The sequence below is a fragment of the Bufo gargarizans genome, chromosome 7 (assembly GCF_014858855.1).
Source record: "Bufo gargarizans isolate SCDJY-AF-19 chromosome 7, ASM1485885v1, whole genome shotgun sequence".
Lineage (NCBI taxonomy): Eukaryota > Metazoa > Chordata > Amphibia > Anura > Bufonidae > Bufo > Bufo gargarizans.
This window is the reverse complement of record NC_058086.1, coordinates 151,017,948-151,035,102: the sequence shown is the minus strand read 5'-3', so window position 1 is coordinate 151,035,102 and position 17,155 is coordinate 151,017,948. Positions and strand designations below refer to the sequence as shown.

Here is a 17,155-nt window from a genome sequence, read left to right as displayed (position 1 = left end):
TGGAGAAATCAATACTCAATTGCTCCCCATGACTTCACTCCAGCTCCCTGCCTCTCTTTACATGGACGAGTCACATGTACCGCTGCAGGCAATGACTGGCCTAAGTGGTAACTTTAGAGGGGCTGTGCAAGAATGACTGGGGTAGGGGTCAACCCCAAGAAGATTACTTACCTGCTTCCTTCTTCCTGGCACTGGCTCCCCCTCCTCCAGGCCTGTGATGCTCCACTGGGCTCCCTTGATGTAAACATCCGGTTTGACATCGCTACAGCCAATCGCTGGCTGCACCGGAGACTAGATCCCCTTGCATCATGTGACCATTTTCACGGAGTAACGAGAGCAAGTCACCGCTGCAGTCAGCGACTGGCTGTGCCGATGTCAAACCAGATATGGACATCGAGGGAGCCCAGCGGAGCACTGCAGGTCAGACAGTGCAGGGAAGCAGGTCATCTTTCCTTTAAAGGTCAGGTAAAGTAGGATTGCATAAACCCCCCCCTCCCTGCACAACCCCTTTAAGATGCACCACTGTGGTCTGTGGGCTCTGTCTATGTCAAATACACACTTCTGAATACAAATATCTGAAGTAGCCATTGCTGTGAGGAAACATTTCCTACGTTGACATTCATTTGAACTACATAAAAACACTTGTCGCATGTAACAGCAGCTTAGTAAGATGCCATGTTAATCCCTTACAGCACGTTTAGGCCTCTTTCACACGAGCGAGTTTTCAGCGCGAGTGCGATGTGCGGCGTGAATGCATAGCACCCGCACTGAATCCTGACCCATTCATTTCAATGGCTCTGTGTACATGAGCGTTTTTTTTTTTACATGCACCAGTTCTGTGTTTGGTGAAAAACGCAGCATGTCCTATATCCTGCGTTTTTCACGCATGGTTTGAGTTTTTTATCACGCTTGAAAAATGCATCAAAACACATTGCACCCGCATGGAAAAAAACTGAACTGAAAGCAATTGCAGACAAAACTGACTGAACTTGCTTGCAAAATGGTGCGAGTTTCACCGAACGCACCTGGAGCCGATCCGTATCGTTCGTGTGAAAGAGGCCTAAGGTTTTTGGGCCTGTGACCTAAAAACAATCCCTTCTATGAACGCTGCTTCAGCATGCTACATTATGCCACCATATGATATTTGAAGAAGCAGAACCAAAAAACGTCTGATGCAGTAACGAGCTTTAGTATAAATGTCACATCAATAAGGCAGATACACACAGAATGCGCCAAATTTAGTAAGAATCATAGGCCCCAACATAGTTAGCGCATTTCCAGGCAGTCTGTGCGCCACAAAGTCAAATCTACACCAGTGATGAGCTGGCGTAGATCTGAACTATAATTTACACCAGTTTCTGGTGTAAAGGATAGTAAATCCGTTGGCCCACAGGTCCGAGGACCCTCCCAAGCCACGCCCACTTTCCACAGCACATTTCAAACAAGTGAAAAATGCGTAAATACGGCATGCGCCATATTTTGCGACTTTATGCCACACTAGTGGCATAAAACGTTTAATAAATGTCCCTGATCCTGTTTACCTACAGGGTACCTGTCCCGTTTGATCAGGAGGATCAGCAGAACCTAATTTATTGATCTAAATCTCTTTTCATCCTGGGCTTATGCACAAACACAAGGAAGGTAGTCCGAGAGGGACTACTGAATCCAGTGACCAGATGTTTACATCAATGAATCACAAGTTATAAGGAATCTTTTCTCACAGGACACTATAATCAATCCGCTCAGCTCATTTGTTGCAGTGCAATGTTCCCATATTTTTTTTCTAAAGGAAAAGTGGTAATTGATCCCAAAAAATGGACAAAGATATAGCACACGGGGAAGGAAGAAGGGGGGTGTCCAAAACCACATCACAATGAATGAAACTGTATAAAGATGCTACATTTCTAAAACCAATACCCAATCATAAGAGCATCACAGAAGCCCCAAATTACTTAAATATTAGACTGTATTGGGGGAAGGTAACTATTAGGGGTGCACCGAAATGAAAATTCTGGTCCGAAACCGAAAATTCAGGATGCCCTTGACCGAAACTGCCTTTTTGCCCAAATACTTTTAAAATACTTTTTTTTTATGATATTTATAACAGTGCCATCCACAGACCCCCCACCCCATAACAGTGCCATCCACAGACCCCCCCCCTCATAACAGTGCCATCCACAGACCCCCACCCACCCCATAACAGTGCCATCCACAGACCCCCCCCACCCCATAACAGTGCCATCCACAGACCCCCCCCCACCCCATAACAGTGCCATCCACAGACCCCCCCCCACCCCATAACAGTGCCATCCACAGACCCCCCACCTCATAACCGTGCCATCCACAGACCCCGACCCCCCCCCCCCCCTTACTACTGGAGATCAGCTAGGCAAATGTGTTATTACATTATGACCACCCCTGTAGAGAGGTACGGCAACTACAAAACTGGTTTACTATTGTTAGGTCACAAAAGTGGTTATATCCAGTATTAAAATAGAGATAGAGAGAGATATATATATATATATATATATATATCTCTCTCTATCTCTATCTATGTTATGTACAGTACAGACCAAAATATGTCATTCTAGGTTCTTCAAAGTAGCCACCTTTTGCTTTGATTACTGCTTTGCACACTCTTGGCATTCTCTTGATGAGCTTCAAGAGGTAGTCACCTGAAATGGTTTTCACTTCACAGGTGTGCCCTGTCAGGTTTAATAAGTGGGATTTCTTGCCTTATAAATGGGGTTGGGACCATCAGTTGCGTTGTGGAGAAGTCAGGTGGATACACAGCTGATAGTCCTACTGAATAGACTGTTAGAATTTGTATTATGGCAAGAAAAAAGCAGCTAAGAAAAATGAGTGGCCATCATTATGTCCAAAAAATTGGGAAAACTTTGAAAGTGTCCCCAAGTGCAGTCACAAAAACCATCAAGCGCTACAAAGAAACTGGCTCACATGCGGACCGCCCCAGGAAAGGAAGACCAAGAGTCACCTCTGCTGCGGAGGATAAGTTCATCCGAGTCACCAGCCTCAGAAATCGCAGGTTAACAGTAGGGATCGACCGATTATCGGATTTACCGATATTATCGGCCGATATTCAGGATTTTGAACGCTATCGGTATCGGCATTTATTTTGCCGATATTCCGATAGCGTATGGGGAACACAGATCGCGCTGCTGACAGCGCTCTCCGTGTTCCCCTTAGCAGCACAGGGGAGAAGGAAGCAGTGTCTCCTCCCCCTGTGCTGCTGCCACTGCCGCCAATGAAAGGACAGGGGACAAGAGGAGGGGAGGAGCTATGGCCACTGCGCCACCAATGAAGCTTAATCTCTCATTTATTCATATACAGGAGGCGGGAGCTGCAGGATCACATAGCCGGCTCCCGACCTCTATGAGCGGTAGCTGCGATCTGCGGTAGTTAACCCCTCAGGTGCCGCAGATCGCAGCTACTGCTCATAGAGGTCGGGAGCCGGCTATGTGATTCTGCAGCCAGCTCCCGCCTCCTGTATATGAATAAATGAGAGAGGGGTTGTCCAAGTTATATTTATTGATGACCTATCCCCAGGATAGGTCATCAATATCAGATCGGCGGGGGTCCGACACCCCCTCCGATCAGCTGTTTGAAGAGGAGACTCGCACGGTGTCAGCGCTGCCTCCTCTTCACTGTTTTCATTCTAGTCGTTGCATCTGCAGTGGTGAGCAGGTGTAACTACACCCAAGCCGTCCCATTCATTTCAATAGGAAGGCTTGGGTGTAATTACACCTGCTCACCACTGCAGATGCAACGGCTAGAGTGTCGGACCCCCGCCGATCTGATATTGATGACCTATCCTGGGGATAGGTCATCAATAAATATAACTTGGACAACCCCAGTGCGCCCCCCCACCCCAGTATTAAAAACATTGGTGGCGCAGTGCGCCCCTCCACAGGATCCCCTCCTCCTCCTCCGATCGGAGCCCCAGCAGTGTAATGCTGGGGCTCCGATCGGTTACCATGGCAGCCAGGACGCTATTGAAGCCCTGGCTGCCATGGTAAGCTCCATGCTGCTGTGTGCACAAAGCACAGGGCAGCAGGGACAGTGTGAGCTCCTATTCACCCCTGATAGAGCTCTATCAGGGTGAATAAGACAAGGGTTCTAGTCCCTAAGGGGGCTAAAAGTTAGTAAGAAGAAAAAAAAAAAAAAAAAAAAAAAGTTACAAAAATAAAACACCAAAATATTAAGTATAAATGAAAAAGAAAGATTTACAAAAAAAAAACACACATTAACAATAAACATTAATTTTCAGCAGATTTGTGGGATTTTTTTTTTTTTAAAAATAAAAATTCCCAGAATATCGGTATAAATTATCGGCTATCGGCCTGAAAGTTCACAAATTATCGGTATCGGCCCTAAAAAATCAATATCGGTCGATCCCTAGTTAACAGCAGCTCAGATTAGAGACCAGGTCAATGCCACACAGAGTTCTAGCAGCAGACACATCTCTAGAACAACTGTTAAGAGGAGACTGTGTGAATCAGGCCTTCATGGTAGAATATCTGCTAGGAAACCACTGCTAAGGACAGGCAACAAGCAGAAGAGACTTGTTTGGGCTAAAGAACACAAGAAATGGACATTAGACCAGTGGAAATCTGTGCTTTGGTCTGATGAGTCCAAATTTGAGATCTTTGGTTCCAACCACTGTGTCTTTGTGCGACGCAGAAAAGGTGAACGGATGGACTCTACATGCCTGGTTCCCACCGTGAAGCATGGAGGAGAAGGTGTGATGGTGTAGGGGTGCTTTGCTGGTGACACTGTTGGGGATTTATTCAAAATTGAAGGCATACTGAACCAGCATGGCTACCACAGCATCTTGCAGCGGCATGCTATTCCATCCGGTTTGCGTTTAGTTGGACCATCATTTATTTTTCAACAGGACAATGACCCCAAACACACCTCCAGGCTGTGTTAGGGCTATTTGACCATGAAGGAGAGTGATGGGGTGCTGCGCCAGATGACCTGGCCTCCACAGTCACCAGACCTGAACCCAATCGAGATGGTTTGGGGTGAGCTGGACCGCAGAGTGAAGGCAAAAGGGCCAACAAGTGCTAAGCATCTCTGGGAACTCCTTCAAGACTGTGGGAAGACCATTTCAGGTGACTACCTCTTGAAGCTCATCAAGAGAATGCCAAGGGTGTGCAAAGCAGTAATCAAAGCAAAAGGTGGCTTCTTTGAAGAACCTAGAATATGACATTTTCAGTTGTTTCACACTTTTTTGTTATGTATATAATTCCACGTGTTAATTCATAGTTTTGATGCCTTCAGTGTGAATCTACAATTTTCATAGTCATGAAAATAAAGAAAACTCTTTGAATGAGGTGTGTCCAAACTTTTGGTCTGTACTATATATCTCTCTATCTCTCTCTCTCTCTCTATCTCTCTATATAGATATATATATATATAGATATATATAGATATTTAAACTTGGGTATAAACGGCCCTTGCTACCTGGAAAGAAATCTTGTGGTCTCAGCTCTCTAGGACGTACCGTTCCTGAGATAGTCCTAAAAAATGACCCACACTAGCCAATACAAGCCTGCCAGCCTTTCTCTTCATATCCCAACTGCCATACACACGGTCACATGTCCCTTATCAGCCAATAGAAGCTCACAGGCCCTTAGTCTCCACATACAAAGTTTTACTCCAGCTTTCCATAACAACCCAGCCATTTTTCTTCACTGCTGTAGGTCAGCATTAGGCTAGGGCTGCACGACACATAGGGCACAACTACACTGCTACATGTATCCATCTTGGATGGATTTTTTGCGACTGTCGTGTCACATCAGGTCCTAGCCTTGGAGGTGGGGGGCGCTTGTGGTGGCAGCCATAGATAAAGTGGGGCAGGCACTGTGGAGGCCACAGTTAAAGGGGGGCAGGCACTGTTAAGGGAACAGGGGCCACTATTAAAGGAGCAGCTGCTGTGGAGTTCACTGTTAAGGGAGCGGGGTACTGTGGAGGTCTTTGTTAAGGGGGCAGGGAACACTGGAGGACATAGATAAGGGAACGGGTCCCTTATGGAGTTCAGTATTAAGGGGCGAGCTGCTGTAGAGGTCACTGTTAAGGGGGACGGGCCCCTGAGGAGGTCAGTGTCAAGGGAGTGGGGTGCTGTGAAACTCACTGTTAAAGGGGTGGGCTGCTGTGAAGGTCAAAGTTAAAGGGGTTGTCCAAGTTATATTTATTGATGACCTATCCTCAGGATAGGTCATCAATATCAGATCGGAGGGGGTCTGACACCCGGCACCCGCTCCGATCAGCTGTTTGAAGAGGAGACTCGTTTGAAGATTGAAATAAATGGGACGGCTTGGGTGTAATTACACCTGCTCACCACTGCAGATGCAACGGCTAGAGGTAAACAGTGAAGAGGAGGCAGCGCTGACACCGCGCGAGTCTCCTCTTCAAACAGCTGATCGGAGGGGGTGCCGGGTGTCGGACCCCCTCCGATCTGATATTGATGACCTATCCTGAGGATAGGTCATCAATAAATATAACTTGGACAACCCCTTTAAGGGGATGGGCTGCTGTGGAGGTAACATTTCAAGAAGGCTGGGCACTGTGGGAGGGTCAGTGTTAAGGGGTGGGGGGGCTGTGGAGTTCACCGTTATGGGGGATACTGTTGATATCTTTTAACAACACACACAAACATTAAGTGAAATAAATTCAATATACCCGTGCAAAGCCGGGTCCTTCTGCTAGTAATTAAAAAATAAATAGAAAATTCCATTCAAATAAAAGGCTAATTATGTAATACTTTGGTAAAACAAGTCAGCCAGAGCAGCTCTCCATGTTACAGGAGCCCAGAGCCATGAGTTATAATCCCTAATACGTGTATTTAAGTATCTGACCGATTTTAAGTAGTTGACTCCATAGCTCCATGGGGACACTGACGTAAAGCCACTCTTCCCTCTAGCTGAACACTGCAGAGATAAAAACAGACCACAATCTTAGCCAACACCACAAGCACCAATTACATAAACCCAGACAGTCTTTCAGGAAATATCAAAAATCCCCCAAAAAAGGTACTTCCTGCAAATATTAATATACATAATATATATCACCAAAAGGCAAAGAGAAAAGTTACAGTAGTCACCTTGCCAGCGATCATTCCATGCTGACTGCCGGAAGGGATCAGGCCACGGTAAGCCTGGCTCACTTGGCCCGCTCTAGAGAGAGTCTGATGTTGAGCTTGAGGTGCAGGTGGCAGAGTTTGAGATAAAGCAATGAGGGGCTGCCCCCCAGTAGAACCAAAGTTGGGCAAGGACAGCTGTGATCCTTGCAAAGGTAAAGTCATCTGGAAGTACAAGGTAAAAGATAAATTTCATTCATGCATTGGTGAGATTCAGTTAACAGAAAAAGGAGATTTTTATATAACTTACCAGTAAAATCTCTTTCTCGCTCTTCCTTGGGGGGACACAGCAGACCTTGGGTATAGCTCAGCTCAAAGTCTTGTGTCCCCCAAGGAATATGGGCGAGAAAAGGAGATTTTTGTACAACTTAGGCTACTTTCACACTAGCGTTCGGGTGTCCGCTTGTGAGCTCCGTTTGAAGGGGCTCACAAGCGGCCCCGAATGCATCCGTCCAGCCCTAATGCATTCTGAGTGGACGCGGATCCGCTCAGAGTGCATCAGTCTGGCAGCGTTCAGCCTCCGCTCCGCTCAGCAGGCGGACACCTGAACGCTGCTTGCAGCGTTCGGGTGTCCGCCTGGCCGTGCGGAGGCAAACGGATCCGTCCAGACTTACAATGTAAGTCAATGGGGACGGATCCGTTTGAATATGACACACTATGGCTCAATTTTCAAACGGATCCGTCCCCCATTGACTTTCAATGTTAAGTCTGGACGGATCCGTCTGAGGCTACTTTGACACTTAGAATTTTTTTTTACCATATAATGCAGACGGAGCCACCGTCTGCATTATATGAGCGGATCCGTCTCAGACGGATCCGCTCTGAACGCAAGTGTGAAAATAGCCTTACCAGTAAAATCTCTCTCGCTCTTCCTTGCTATACCCAAGGTCTTCTGAGTCCCCCAAGTAATATGGGCGGGAAATTAACAAAAACTAGACTAAACTGCACAAGTGTGTAACGCACTGCAGGTTAAAGATGACATTTCACCTGTCCTGACATCTGTTTTAATAGCTTTGTTCATTCCCGATGTAATAACAATTTGGGAACATATTCTTATATCTATGTTGTGCCAATCCTCTATTATTTCTACTAGAAGTTATGAATGAATTGCTATTAGCCTTCAGTAAGGGTACAGAGGGGAGGTAACCAGTTGGAGGGGGGGGAGGGGGTGTACCTGCACAGACTTACTCTCTATCCAATCAGTGCTGCCATTTTCAGACTGTGCAGGTATTTACCCCCCCAACTGGTTAACTCCCCTCTGTACCCTTACTGCAGGCTAATAGCAATGATTCATAACTTCTAGTAGAAGTAATAGAGGAATGGCACAACAGAGACCTAAGAATAGAAGCTCTAGAATTGTTAAAATGTGGGGAATGCATGACGCTATTAAAACAGGCAGGTCAGGAGTGGTGAAAGGTCCTCTTTAAGCCACGTGTGGTTCAGAAAAAGAGGTCCATGTGACAAACGCGTTTCCCAGGACAACTGTGGTTTCTCGGAGCTAAACTCACTTAAAGGGGTTCTGCAGTTTTTTTAAACTGATGATCTATCCTCTGGATAGATCTGATCGGCAGGGGTCCGACATCTGGGACCCCTGCCGATCAGCTGTTTGAGAAGGCACTGTCGCTCATAGTAGCCCCGCGGTCTTCTCACAGTTTTTCCTAGGCCAGTGACAACACATTGATCGGTCACGTGGCCTAGGAGCATCTCAAACCCATTCAAGTGAATGGGACTGAGCTATGATACCAAGCACAGCCACTATACAATGTATGGCACTGTGCTTGGCAAGCACAGAGAAGGCCACAGCACTCACAGGTGTGCAGATACCTTCTCAAAACAGCTGATACAGAGGTCCCGGGAGTCAGATCCCCACCGATCAGACACTGATGACCTATCCTGAGGATAGATCATAAGTATTAAAAACTTGGAAAGGCATTTTAATGTACATTATAAATCAAAGGAGAAATTAGAGATTGCTCAAAATACGGATTGTTTCACAAGCACTAGCTTAAGAATCCTATGCCATTTCCTTTCATCATGCACTGTGTCTGGTACCGCAGCTCAACCCCATAAATTTGAATGGGGCCAAGATACAATATCAGACGCAACTCATGGACAATGAATAAATTATTTTGATTTTTTTCTGCTGTAATAAAATTCACATGTTTAACACTCACCTGCTGAAGTGCCGTAGGAGACTGAGCAGTGTTGTAGAAGCTGGTCTGACTAGGCTGCTGTCCAGAATACAGATTAGAAGGCTGTCCAAGACCCTGTCGTGTCTGTGGGGATAAAGTGCTAATAAGTTCCTTGCTCATAATACAACAATGTTCTGCTGAAATCAAACTCTTACCTGAAGAATGTGTGTATCGATGAGCTGAGAGCCACCTAAACCAGACTGACCAAGCTGGTGTTCATACAAGATAGAAATGGGCTGAGTATTGGTGGTCTGCTGATATGCTAGGCTAGACTGAGCTTTAGCAAGGTCTTGGTGTTGTACTCCAGGGAAATTATGTAAGGCGCCAGACAAGACAACTTGGGACGGCTGAGACAGATTGCTCTGTAAATATGCCTGTTGAGACCTGTGAAAAGAGTGCGCTGGATAGTAAGTAGTGTATTCCATTTTTATCACTTCTCATTTCCATTCTCTCCTTCTACGTACAAGGTATTAAGCAGAACTGACTCACCTGTATGGCTGGAGAGAGGGAGTAAACAACTCTTGAGCTTGGGATACAGGGGGAGCAGGTGCCAAGCCAAGCTGAGCCTGATGCTGATGCTGCCCTTGCATGGGAGCATAAATGGGGATTGGGATCTAAGAGGAAATTAAAATAAAGAAAATTCAGAAATTGGGAAACACAACTTATCAGAATTCTAGTGCATTTTCTTTGTGAAACTCTTCTACACAAGCTTACAAAGGAAGAGTCCAACATAGGATATTTTCGCTGCATAGGATATTTTTATATTTTAATAGTACGGGCGGTTTTAAATGCAGCGATACTTGTGATCTTTATTTTTTTGTTTATTTTAATTTTGAGGAAAGAAGGGCGATTAGAATTTTTATATATTATTAAAACCTAAAAAAAAAAAATACAAAAAAAAAGTCACCCAAGGTATATACCTTGTATAACAAGCAACTAGATTGCCATTTCTACTTAGTAATGGAAATTGATCCATTACTCATGGAATTCAGTCTATTCTAGTGCAGTGCTGCCACCTACAGGCCTGTGCCAGGCCCTGGCTAATCATTACCATGTAACAGCTTCCCTGATCTCAGTAAGATGAAGCAGTTACTGGTGCGAGAGTGTATTGATCCTGCATTTTCACCATTCAGCTGTCATGACAAACTGGTCTCCGTCCTTTGCCAATGGGGTAACGGTGACTTTCTGCCTCCTAGGGATGCTAGGCTTAAACTCATTAGCTCAGTGTCTGCACGAAGGGTATAGCGGGTAAGAGCAGCTAACACGCTCAGTATTGCCTCCTAGTTCCAGGAGGTGGATTTTTCTAGTGATTTAAACAATTCATTAAAGGGGTTGTCCAAGTTATATTTATTGATGACCTATCCTCAGGATAGGTCATCAATATCAGATCGACACCCGGCACCCCCGCCGATCAGCTGTTTGAAGAGAAGGCACGCGCCGTGCCAGCGCCGCCTTCTCTTCACTGTTTGCCTTCTTGCCGTTGCATCTGCAGCGGTAAGCAGGTGTAATTACACCTAACAGTCCCATTCATTTCAATGGGACAGATAGTTCCCATACACTTGTATAGGAGCGAGTGTCAGCTGTAACACCGTTGACAATTTGGACTATTATCTGCTGTAATATATGAGTAGTACTGCAGATAGAGTCCAGATCAGTATTTTATTAACCTAATGCCCCCATTCTTCCATTGTAAGCATTTAAAGGGCTTCTGTCACCCCACTAAAGTGATATTTTTTTTTGGGCTAGTGAAATTAGTTATATTGCGATATATGACAATATAATTGTGTTACTTACTTTGATCCAGCAGTTTCTGCAAAAAACGAAGTTTTAATATATGTAAATTCGGTCTCTACCGGCAAGTAGGGCGGCTACTTGCTGGTAGCTGCTGCTGAAATCCGCCCCCTCGTCGTGTTGATTGACAGGGCCAGCCGGGATCTCCTCCTCCGGCCAGCCCTGTCGGCATTTCAAAAATCGCGCGCCTGTGTTGATTCGGCGCAGGCGCTCTGAGATGAGGAGGCTCGTCTCCTCAGAACTCCCTCAGTGCGCCTGCGCCGATGACATCACCGAAATAGAAGAAGTCATCGGCGCAGGCGCACTGAGGGAGTGCTGAGGAGACGAGCCTCCTCATCTCAGAGCGCCTGCGCCGAATCAACACAGGCGCGCGATTTTTGAAATGCCGACAGGGCTGGCCGGAGGAGGAGATCCCGGCTGGCCCTGTCAATCAACACGACGAGGGGGCGGATTTTTGCAGCAGCTACCAGCAAGTAGCCGCCCTACTTGCTGGTAGAGACCGAATTTACATATATTAAAACTTCGTTTTTTGCAGAAACTGCTGGATCAAAGTAACACAATTATATTGTCATATATCGCAATATAACTAATTTCACTAGCCCAAAAAAAAAAAAAAAACACTTTAGTGGGGTGACAGAAGCCCTTTAAAGCTGTACTGAAATGTATTGTCAGTGCAATTTTTAAGAGCTAACAGCAGAAAAACAGGGGGCCAAACCTGGAAGTCCAAAATCATGGTGACAAATTGCCTTTAAGGCCAAAATAGGTTTTGTCTGTAAAGTCCAGTTCCTTTACAGTGACAAATACAAAGAGAAAACAAAAAAACTCACTTGGGAGAGCCCTGGCTGGAATCCTTGCTGTTGGGTTAGAGTTGGCGGAGCTAATCGTGCATGCTGAGTATTAAATAAATGACTTGTGTCCATGTAGAATGCAGGTATCTGAGCTGCCGCTCCTGTGCCAAAAGAAACATTAATAAGTAACAAATCTTTAAAAAGCAGAACTAAAAAGTTTAAATATATTTTTAATCATGTTTGACAAAACAGGAGTCAAGGCTCCATTACCTACAGCGGAGAAGTAGCTTGCTGTAGCAGGCACCTTCTGCTCATTCTTCATATGAAGGGGACTAGGGGTACATTCACAGTTGCTTTTCTGAATCTGGCAGGCTCTTCCGGTAGCCTGTATTTATTTGTCCATCCAAAACCTGACATTTATGCCAGAAAGCCACGGGTTCACCTCCAGATCCCATTATAGTCAATGGGAATCGGGTGGTGAATGGAAGAATCTGGCAATGCGGATCCGGTAAACTCTGGCAGGCTAAGACTGTCAGATCAGGTTACTAGACCACACCCTTCTCACTTCCCAAATTTCTTTCAGGTGCAGGGAGAGAGTCAAAATGATAAAATGAGCACGTATCGGGTTTTTTTTTTGTCCGGCCGCCACCCACCATATCTGCCCTGCTGCGGGCGGATCTCCACTGGTCCCCATTATAGTGAATGGGGAAGGGCAGACTTCAGGCACCCCACGGCTGTACAGCGGTGTTAAACAGGTCTAATTAGGGCTTCAAAGTCAACTTAAAGAAAACGTGACAAAGAGACATGGCATACCTGCTGCAGACTGGGAGACGTACACCTGTGGACTTTGCTGCTGGGCCATTAATGAGGGCATGCAGCTGAGTTGAGAGAAGTGACTAGCAGAGGGCATACTGCTGCTGCTCTGGAGCTGCTGGGGCTTCACTTTGCAGATATTAGGAGGATCCGAAGTTGTGGTAGTTTTTGTGCTAAGTGATGAAGTCGTGTATGTTCCAGCACCTGGACAAACAGCATTAATAAATAATATCTACATAATTACCACTACTAAGCATTAAAAGTAAACCGTAATTTGTAATTCCCAATTACCTGACAAGGAAGTAGTTGGTGTTACTGAAGCAACTGGGATAGGTTGCATAGATGCACTGGAGAAAGAATTATATTGAACATTGCTGGGTGGAGGAGGCCCAGCACTTCCACTATTGGCGGTTACACTACCAACTCCAGTGTTGGAATTGGAGGAAGCCCCAACTACTGAAGTGCTGGTGGGAGGTGCTGCTGGGGTAATTGGGGATCCTTTTTCAGCGACACTTGGGGAGTTCTCCCATGCCTTGCGAGCAGACTCCATCTGTAGAAAAGAACACAAAGAAACAATCATCATGATAAAAGTGAGAAAGGAAAATTTGTGTCACTGCGCCCCTTATGTCCTGTCATTGACAGCCACCGTTGCCTTTGTTTGCAGTGGTGCTGCGAATGAGAAACCTGGACTGCTATGGACTTGAACTATTTGGTCTTTAGCTACCAACCCAGGTTCTGTTGGGTATCTGATGGTCGGTTTGGGTCAGGATGCCTCGTAGTGAGCGCTTCAACCCTGCCTTTGCTAGGAAGCGACACACTGCCCCAACTTTCTGGAGAGCCATTGCCTATGATAGTTGGTCACCCCTTGTAGTGGTACGATTGACACCAAGTTCAGAAATCCCTCAGCCATATGTGTTGTCTCTCAAGGCAGGACTTCAAACTGGCAATTTTCAGCATGATAATGCTCACCCAGATTCATAAGCAAATCCTCTACCAGAGAGCAGTTTTCCATTGTTCCCAAGTTCGGCAAAAGTTTGCTTTACACAATTCAAGCCAACACCTGGCATTGTGGATAGTCATCTATGCTGCTGTTCAGCTATGGAAGACTAGTGCACAAAGAATGCAACATACAGATGTGGTGCAGGGTTTTACCGTCATTTACTAATGTCCGCTACGTATCTAAATAGGTGAATTCTAAATTGTGAAGACTGATCAGAAATCAATGTATAACCGGCCCTATCTATGCCAGCTTCCCCTAAGCTCCCTCTGAAGGGCAACATCCCAGGTCTTGACCTGGGTTAAAATTATGGTAAATTGCTGACATTTTTCACACGGTCATAAAGCGGATTCCATCCTTTCAAACCCAAAGCAGAAACATGAGTAGCATAATATGTATGTTATGTACCTTGAGAGTCAGGTCAACAGTTGCAGGAGACACCGGTGTTAGGCTCGAGCTCTGCTGAAGAGTCTCTCGGCGAGATAGGGGGAGACTGTGGGGAATGGGAACCTGAAACAGCAGCAATCTAAGTCAGACATAGTTCTCAGACATCAAAACTGACTGGAGGAACAGCAATATCAATCAACTGAAAAAGTGTATTATTAAACTTACATTAGGCACCAAAGTAGACTCCAATTTTGAGCTGCCTGACGATGCAGTATTAGGAAGGGTGTTGGACAGGCTTGTGTAGTCAGTTACAGTTTCCTTAGAAGTGGAAAAGTAAACGAACTTCAATTTTCCAATTACATCCAATATACATCTACATTCTCATTGTTTCCAATCATATGAAGATCTGCTTAGTACCTTAGTGCTTGTTCCAAATTCAGGTGCAGATACCGACAACATACTGGTGATTTCCGGAACCACTTCTGTTATAACTTTACTGTCCTTTGATGGAACTGGTTCTGGGGTGTGAACTGTATTTGGAATTTGCTTTTCCTGAGTCTCTGGCTCCGACTGCTGCACTTCTTTTACTTTGCGGTTCTTTAAGGACCGCTCCTTACCGATAGGTCCCGGCTTATATTCCTTACTCAGAACTAAATTAAGATCCTGAATCTAGAACAAAATGAGTTACACAGAACATGTTACTAAAGGTTCTCAGAAATTTGTAGCACAGTATTATATAGCATGGGTCACCCAGTACACAGCCAACTAAAGGGTAATTCACATCAAGTTGTAGCTCTCCACAGAGCCTTCCACTGAGGAGATCTGTTTCATAAGGCTAGTTGCACACTAGCATTATAATCTTCCAGCAGAGGAACAGCCTGCCGGAGTTCATTATATCGGGCATAGCTGGAAAAAGCCTAAGCAGCACCAGGCCCTATTGCCTATAATGGGACCAGGCCTGTTTCCGGCAGTAGGGTTGGGATTCAGCCGGATCCCAAATGAGTCATTTTAGTGAATGGGCTGCGGCATGGTAAGGCAGTATCTGGCTATGCTAAATATGAAGATTTTTAACGCTAGCCTTAGCCAAAAACAGTACAGTGTCCAGGAAAACGTATGTACACAGATGAAAAGCAGTTCATATGGAGACTAAAGTTTCATCTTCTGGACTCTGTCTCATTTAAGTGAAAGGATTCACTGAGGCTTAAGGGGGTTATTTACTATTCTGAATTATGCCTAAATTAAAGCATATTTCAGGCACAGATGGCAGCACAATGGTTAATTGCACTGCTTTCTGCGACTTTTCCCCGCTCACGCCAGGCCTAAAATTCTGGGCATGGCACGTCCAAGGAAGGGCCGGCAGGCCGTCTCAATCATTTTGTAGGCCTATTTTAGGCGTAGAAAATGGTCTAAATGTAAAACAGCTTGGAAGCTATATTTAGAACTGGCGCTGGATGTGTCGAAGTTATGGAGAAGCCTGTCCCTTTTCATAACTTCGTCGATCCACCGCCAGCTACGGGGCTTTATTAAGACTGGCGTCTAAAATGCCGGTCTTAATATGCCCATAAGTATCTATATAGATACTGAATCCATTGTCAATTTACTGCTGCCATGAGGGAAAGAACAGTATAATAGTAGGTGTAGAATTTGGATAACAGTACATATGGCAGCTCTTTTTCTCTTGATAGTCCTAGATAAAGATGCCAATAGCAGATGCTCTTACTGAGTCACTCATCCTCCTTCCCTCTCTGACTACAGGGATTGAGTGATCGAAGTCAAGGGAGACTGTTTGCTGTGCTAAAGGTCCAAAGAACGATCTAAAAGCCGAGCCAAGCCAAGGAACAGGAACACAGTGACTTAAAAAAAATTATATACAGAAAGTCATCCACCGGGAAAAAAATAAAAATACATAGAATATTGGCATATGCTGCTAATATGTGCTAAAACATTTTTTGATGTTCGTGTCCCTTTACGTGCGGTTTATAGTTGAGTGCTGTAATAGAAAGTAACTGGTAAGAATGAAGAACTTTTTGCCACCTTGTGGTTTGTCCTATTCAGTAAAGTGGTAATTACATCAGTAATGCCTTAAAGGGGTTTTCCCAGATCCTGATATTGATGTCATGCTCAGGATAGGTCATCAATAACAGATTGGCAGGGGTCCTCAGTGTAATCAGCTTTTTGAGGACGCCAGTGATCACAAAGGCCTCCTCGCAGTTTACTAAGCACAGCACATTGGATAGTGGCTATGCTTTGTATTGCAGCTGGGCCCCATTTAGGTGAATGGAACTGCGCAGCGCCCAAGCCAAGTCAACGATAAACGTGACATCACTGGCCTAGGTAGAGGCTAAAGTGCTCGGAGTGCCACTGCCTCTTGAAACAGCTGATCTAATATTGATGCCATATCTATATCGAGGAAAGGTCATCAGACTCTCAGAAAAACGAGATTTTTGTATAACTTACCAGTAAAATCTCTTTCTCGCTCTTTCCTTGGGGGACACAGAAGACCTTGGGTATAGCTCATCTCCATAGGAGGCGTGACACTAAGTGAAAACTGTTAAGCCCCTCCTCCACAGCTATACCCTCAGCCTGGAGAGAGAGGCTGCCAGTTGCGTGTCCAAGTAGTGAAAAAAAGGCAAAGTCCAAAAGTGGAACCAACAAGCCAACTACCCAACGGGTAAAACAACTCGGAAACCGTGTAGAGAAAAAACAAAGAATGGGTGGGTGCTGTGTCCCCCAAGGAAAGAGCGAGAAAGAGATTTTACTGGTAAGTTATACAAAAATCTCGTTTTCTCGCCCAGTTTCCTTGGGGGACACAGAAGACCTTGGGACGTTCAAAAGCAGTCCAAAAGGGGGAGGGACCACAGCACCAAGGCGAATCACCCGAAGGCATCAAGAAACCGCCGCCCGCAGACCAGGCGGCCCAAGGCAGCATCTGCCGAAGCCAGAGTATGCACCCTGTAGAACGCTGTAAGGCAGACCAGTGACCGCCGCGCACAGACGCATGGCCGAAACCAAATGCCACCGGCCC

General features: G+C 45.5%; 1 protein-coding gene across 9 annotated transcripts in view; it reads right to left on the bottom strand.

Annotated features, from left to right (window-relative positions):
- PRRC2C (proline rich coiled-coil 2C) overlaps nt 1–17,155 on the bottom strand; it is a 96,217-nt gene that overhangs the window by 13,923 nt on the left and 65,139 nt on the right. For 6 of the 9 annotated variants that reach the window (XM_044301619.1, XM_044301623.1, XM_044301624.1 and 3 more), the window contains 11 exons: nt 14,548–14,799; nt 14,356–14,448; nt 14,152–14,253; nt 13,038–13,296; nt 12,747–12,950; nt 11,973–12,094; nt 9,844–9,968; nt 9,510–9,738; nt 9,337–9,438; nt 7,127–7,327; nt 6,882–6,953 (listed from right to left, as the gene is read on the bottom strand). In XM_044301619.1, coding sequence (XP_044157554.1) covers nt 6,882–6,953; nt 7,127–7,327; nt 9,337–9,438; nt 9,510–9,738; nt 9,844–9,968; nt 11,973–12,094; nt 12,747–12,950; nt 13,038–13,296; nt 14,152–14,253; nt 14,356–14,448; nt 14,548–14,799 — 1,761 coding nt within the window. The remainder of the gene's footprint in view (nt 1–6,881; nt 6,954–7,126; nt 7,328–9,336; nt 9,439–9,509; nt 9,739–9,843; nt 9,969–11,972; nt 12,095–12,746; nt 12,951–13,037; nt 13,297–14,151; nt 14,254–14,355; nt 14,449–14,547; nt 14,800–17,155) is intronic. The other 3 variants (XM_044301625.1, XM_044301627.1, XM_044301628.1) reach the window with 1 other exon arrangement.